The 6338-nt window shown below is 40.1% G+C and overlaps 1 protein-coding gene and 1 non-coding gene across 2 annotated transcripts in view; one reads left to right on the forward strand and one right to left on the reverse strand.

Moving 5' to 3' along the window:
- LOC119287419 (aspartokinase 1, chloroplastic-like) overlaps positions 1-4857 on the forward strand; it is a 6735-nt gene extending 1878 nt beyond the window's left edge. Inside the window, exons 4-13 of the mRNA XM_037566957.1 lie at positions 1359-1513; positions 2273-2422; positions 2501-2596; positions 2848-2964; positions 3234-3353; positions 3436-3528; positions 3706-3822; positions 3951-4067; positions 4199-4261; positions 4349-4857. Of these exons, the coding sequence (XP_037422854.1) occupies positions 1359-1513; positions 2273-2422; positions 2501-2596; positions 2848-2964; positions 3234-3353; positions 3436-3528; positions 3706-3822; positions 3951-4067; positions 4199-4261; positions 4349-4516 (1196 nt within the window). The 3' untranslated portion in view covers positions 4517-4857. The remainder of the gene's footprint in view (positions 1-1358; positions 1514-2272; positions 2423-2500; positions 2597-2847; positions 2965-3233; positions 3354-3435; positions 3529-3705; positions 3823-3950; positions 4068-4198; positions 4262-4348) is intronic.
- Positions 4858-5384: 527 nt separating this feature from the next.
- TRNAV-CAC lies at positions 5385-5458 on the reverse strand. The gene has a single exon. It is a non-coding gene; the product is annotated as a tRNA-Val (tRNA).
- Between the last annotated feature and the right edge of the window lie 880 nt (positions 5459-6338).

Genomic DNA, 6338 nt, shown 5'->3' on the forward strand with positions numbered 1-6338 from the left:
GCACACAATCCCTATGTAGTACGTACATCTTTCTGTTTATCTGACCATCTCCCTGTGCTGAAAGCTCTGTAAATATTCCTGTCACTCTGGGATCATGATCTTCGATGAACAACAAGGTTTTGGTTCATAGAATTAACCAATGCCCACCTCACCCATTTTCATAATATGAAGTTAATGCTGGCAATTTAAATTCTTAAGCCAGTGAATATATATTTTGAGTGTCAGCAGAATGTTTCCCATTTTTGAGGTCCTGGTGGCCCAAAATATACAGACCATACCTTATTAAAAGGCCATAGAAGGATCTATTAGTACCGCAGCTGTGTCCGCATTTTTTGCTTATGAAGTGATCAGAATCAATCAACACCAAGTTTTTTATGTACAGTAAGTAAGGGTCCGACCTGCTTAAGCTGCTCTCTTATCCTAATGGGGACAACCTTTTTTCCTTTAGCTGCACAAAACTGTTCTCTTTTTTCTTTTGTGGTGTGCCACCATTTTCGATGGTGGGGTGTAAATGAACATGGATACACCCATTTTCCCTTTAAATTATATATGATGGTGAGAAGCCTGGAGGTCATTGTCATCCATTCACATCCTTTTCACCCTTTTTGTTCTATATTCAATAGGGACAGCTTTTGTATTCTATAGATTAGTGGTTAGACCATAGTTGGTTTAACTTTTCCCCCTCAATTGGATGACACTATTTAATACATTGACCTCAGTGTACAGCTGAACAAATTAGTCTGAAACAATGATGTTCAATCAGTCTCACAATGCATCGCAAATTTCCCTGTCGAACAAGCTCTTGTTAATATATAATTTTTATCTTCTACAATCTACATAAAACATTAAATTAATGTAAACACAGCCTATGTTTTTAAGGCGACGCCTTACCGCCTTAGGGAGGGGGGGCGCTTTGGCGCCTAGGCGGGCGCTTTGGACGCCTAGGCGCCCAAAGCGGTCGATTTTCCAAAGCGGAGGGGCAGCGCTTCGACGCCTAGGCGTCACCTTAGGGACGCTTTAAAAACATAGAACACAGCAAGTGTGGCATGCAGATTTCAATTCACGCACATACCCCTTCATGACTAATGTGGAAGATATAGAACAAGTGAAATGTTCCTGAGTCCCATACTTGATGTGTTCCCCAACACATAAAATTCAGACAATCTGAAGTGTGGTATGCTTGATCCTTACTCATAACACCAGCACAAGCTGTGGTAATTGATTCTTTAGCAATTATCCATTGTTTGTTGCCTTGCATCTTTTGGGCTAATTCAACACTTTACATTCATTTTGTCTTTCACAAAAGTGTCTTCTGTAGTACTATACAAACAACACATTTTAACTGTTCAATCGAACAGGTTTTTTGGACGAATTGGAGCAACTGCTTAAGGGTGTTGCTATGATGAAAGAGCTGACTCTTAGGACACGAGATTACCTTGTATCCTTTGGTGAATGCATGTCTACAAGAATATTTGCTGCATATTTGAATAAACTTGGGAAGAAGGCACGACAGGTAATTCTAGCAAGCAACAATTTAGTAGTTTGGTTACAACTTTGTTTTGCGGCATAAATGTTTGGACCTGTTGAAAGTAATGCAATTAGACAGAATATTTCCAGAAGGGGTTCTTAGTATCTCGCTAACATGGAAAAATGAATAGGTTATAGGAATATCGTTGACAGTCTCGTGAGTCTTTCCTTGTATATATTCTTTTGCTTCTGCTTCTAGTTGACTGGTGAAAGTAATTGCGTCAAGTTGATTAATTGTACTGTGATACGGCAACATTGCTTCCATGAACCACCAAAAGGTCCCAGCCATGCAACGTGTGAACTAGCTGTGCTGTGTCAAGCACATGCAGTATGCTGTTAGTAGATATGATGATAGCCCACAGCTTGGTTGCGAAAAAACCTGTAGTATGCCTGTCCGGTGTCCGCCACTTGGCTATCCAAACTATGGAAAGTAATCAGCTCCCTGGGGGTATATCCAAGTGTGAGGGAGCTGAGAAAGGTGGGAAGTTTGCATCTCATATTAGCAGGGTATGACCGAGAGTTAAATCTGTTCTTCTATACACTACTGCAGTTAAACCTTCTGGCTATGCCCTAGTGCATGTGGATGCCTATATTGCTGACGGAAGTTGCTTTAGCCCACAACTATGTGACATTGGGTTGGAATTTGTAATGAATTTCACAACTACCTGTAATTAGACATGTTCCACAAATAACAATGATATTTCATTCGAACAATGCCTTAACTATTATTTTTTCTTGTTTGCAGTATGATGCTTTTGATCTTGGCTTTATAACCACTGACGATTTCACAAATGCTGATATTCTCGAAGCAACTTATCCTGCTGTTGCAAAGAGGCTACATGGAGATTGGATTGATGACCCTGCTATTCCTATAGTGACTGGTTTCCTTGGGAAGGTCTGTAATGTTATGTTATTCATGCGCAAGAGTATTTAGCTTTGTTTGTGCTTATGATGATGCGCATACAAATAACAGGGGTGGAAATCATGCGCGGTCACAACGTTAGGAAGGGGCGGCAGTGACTTGACCGCTACAACCATTGGCAAAGCCTTGGGGTTAAGAGAAATCCAGGTTTGTTTTCTATTTTAGTGATCTATTTGAATTACCGGGTGAAAGGCTGGGTGGTACTGAAACTCCACGTTCTAAGCTGCATCCAAAAGCTGTGTATTTAGATTTGGTTAATTATGCTTCCGCTGCTAAGTTGTCCAGATGTTTAACCAAATAAACTTGAAAGCGATGGATAATGGGTGGTGGAGTTGTAGTGCATATGCTATATTTTGCTGTGCTGTGGGCTGTAACTCAATTTTTTAAATCTGCAACAGGTTTGGAAGGATGTAGATGGTGTGTTGACGTGTGATCCAAATATTTATGCAAATGCGGTACCAGTACCCTACTTGACTTTTGATGAGGCAGCTGAACTTGCTTATTTTGGTGCACAGGTATTCCTGTTTATTTACTTATTGACTGAATAATGGAAGTTTGCCTGTTGCACCTTATTAACTTAGTAAATGCTGCTATATGGTTATTCTCAATTCCTGGCATTTCAAAATTAGTTAGTTTTGTGGTTCAGGGGGTTGGCTGTGTAAGCAGGGACCTTTACAGCATTGATACTCTTTGTTATATGTGTTTCTTGTGTTACTAGGTGATTTAGCAAGTATTGTTCTACCATTTATATAACACTTGCACAAATACTTCCACCAACTACTAGGTTTTGCATCCCCAATCCATGCGACCAGCTAGGGAAGGTGGTATCCCAGTTCGAGTGAAGAACTCATATAACCGTCATGCACCTGGCACTGTGATCACTAAAACAAGAGATATGCGCAAGGTTTGTTACATGACTGTGTCAGTATATTCTGATTCTTCCATGTGAAATTGCTACTGATCCCTGATTGGACATTATTTTGCAGAGCATATTAACCAGCATTGTCCTGAAATCAAATATTACCATGCTGGATATAGTGAGCACAAGGATGCTCGGACAGTATGGCTTTCTAGCTAAGGTAAATAACGACAGTCTTGTGGCTCTCTTTCCCTATAGCTATACGCTTTCTTTTCTTGTACGCCGTTTTTGACTTTCTATGCAGGTCTTCTCTGCAAAGGTAAACATAGCAACAGTCTTGTGGCTCCTTTTTCCTACAGGTATATCTGTTTTTTTTTACTATATTGTTTTTGCGCAGGTCTTCTCAATATTTGAAGATTTGGGTATCTCTGTTGATTCTGTGGCTACTAGTGAAGTCAGCATATCATTGACACTAGATCCATCAAAACTGTGGAGTCGTGAATTGATCCAGCAGGTAAAAACTTGGGACCTTATTCCACTTTTATGTAAAGTTTTCTGCCAACAATACTGCTTGGCACTGTCCTACCGCTGTGTTTTTTATATATGCTCCTGTTTCATTGTTTTGTTGTGATGATGTGGCAGGAGCTTGATCATGTAGTTGAAGAGCTTGAAAAGATTGCAGTTGTTCATCTCCTACAGCACAGATCAATCATTTCCCTGATAGGGAACGTGCAGAGATCGTCTCTGATTCTTGAGAAGGTACGACTACGCAAACTTTATCTTAACATAATGCACGATGTGGTAATGCGTTACAATGCTCACCAAATATTTTAAGTGCTTCAGTTGATCATTTTGCATCATAGCGTTTATATTCACTGCTTGCATGCCAGGCGTTCAACGTTCTACGCAGAAATGGTGTTAATGTTCAGATGATTTCGCAAGGGGCGTCCAAGGTAATAATAATAATAATGTCCCCTTCGCCAAAATGGGACGAACTTTGTTTTCTACACATGTCGGTTTCTAACTGTGCATATGAGCAGGTGAACATCTCCTTGGTGGTGAATGACAGCGAGGCGAAGCAGTGCGTGCAAGCCCTCCACTCGGCATTCTTCGAGAACGGCTTCTTGTCAGAAGTCGAGGAAGCGGACCTTGCACAGAAGAGGGCTCCAGTCCTAGTAAGCTCGAATGGTGCCATCAACGGAAACTAGTCGACGTCGCTTTTTTCTACTTCCAGCAACGGATGCGCCGTTCTTAGGTTAAGAGGGTGATTCGACCTTGGATTGTGATTCATTGGTGTTGTACGAGCGGTATTATAGCTATCATGGTTGGTGTCGTAAGAGCGAGCGGTGTTATGGTTAGCATGATTCTTGGAGTGCTAGCATATGGCAGCCCAATCAATGTATGTGATTGTGTGAGGCGTGCTACTTGCTGAACTTAACCATTGGAGGTTTGTAGTGCACTCCTTGGGTGTCTTCTACCAAATACTTACTAAATAGTATGTGTGTTGTTCCTCCTATTTATATTAGCGAATAATTCTTGTTTTTGTCTTTGATATCTATGGCATGGTGAGCGTGGGCACTGTTTTTCTGCCTATGGACTTGTAAATCTGACAAGAGAAGTTAGATTCGTTGAGGTATATGTGTGGACTAGACAAGTTAGATTCGTTGAGGTATTACCTGTAAATAAACTGCAAGCTCACTGTTTTTTTTTTTTAAAAAAATATTCAAGCTCACTGATTCTTAGATATACAGAAAGGAAAGAAAATGGAGAAGCTGAAAACTGCATAAAAAGGAATTTTGGGGCTTGCTGCACTTTTCTTCTTCTTCCAGATAGCAGATTATAAGTTTGCTGAAAATGTGAAGCAAGATGTGATGGATGTTAAAACATAGAGTATATGGCTACTGGAGACTATACATGCACATAGAAAACCGAAACGATGCGAACTTTACCAAAAATAATGAAAAGGAAATAAGTGCCCGAGCAAAATATGCTGGAAGTTAGGACAAATACATCCATCTATATGTAAAATGTACAAACCAACACAAAAATTGAAAAAAATAATAACAAAACTTGAAATGTCTGAGCCCAGGTTCGAACTGGGGACCTTTAGTGTGTGAGACTAACGTGATAACCAACTACACCACCCAGACAATTGTGTTCACAGTATCGACATACCAGAATATTAAAGAGACTCCCCAGGTGTTACAGTCTATCTCCGCCTTCTCATTCTTACCAGGTTATTGGCTGCCGTCATGGAGACAGAGCCTGATGCTGATAGGCCCGTATGCCGAAGAGGCCGCCAATGCTGGACCTGTTAGCACGATGTTTCCCTGTTTCAATGCACAGAAATCAACACGCCCGCATTCACTGCTAGGGTGAATATCTCTTCCATATTGCAAAATATTTTATATCAATCCACCATTGGAAGATAGACAATATCAGTCTACCATTGCAAAAGATGATATCAATCTACCATCGAGACAATACAGTATATCAATATATACCATCGCTAACAGAAGTTTGACAAACAACCTTTGCCGATGATGAAAATGACACAGCCCACATGTGATTTTCCTTGCCTCTTCTAGTCCTATGCTCTCCCTTTGTGTAATGGAGCAATGTCAGGAAGAGCTACAGACTACAGTGCTCGACAAATTTTTTTTTTGCGATGATAAGAGAGTTTTATTCCATATGAGTAGGGTTATCGACAACTTATTTTTGTTGTACTTACCATATTTGTATGCTCAAAATTGCCCCCGACCAATCAACGGCTAGGATTAAATTATCCTCTTAACTCCTCTTATCTCTTAGATGATGCTCAACAGGTTCAATCGAGAGCTATTCAGGAAAAATTCCTGCTAATATCTCATTTTGCATTTTCTACTGAAGTCCGTGGTCCTCTTCCCTTTCTCCCATAAGACATCTTACCATTTTCTACCCAATTACATTCTTTTGTTAGTATCACTTTAATATTATAATTATATAACTCGTTTTATTTATTTTTATTTTGGTTGTAGCCCTCAAGAAGTG

The sequence above is a fragment of the Triticum dicoccoides genome, chromosome 4A, assembly GCF_002162155.2.
Source record: "Triticum dicoccoides isolate Atlit2015 ecotype Zavitan chromosome 4A, WEW_v2.0, whole genome shotgun sequence".
NCBI lineage: Eukaryota > Viridiplantae > Streptophyta > Magnoliopsida > Poales > Poaceae > Triticum > Triticum dicoccoides.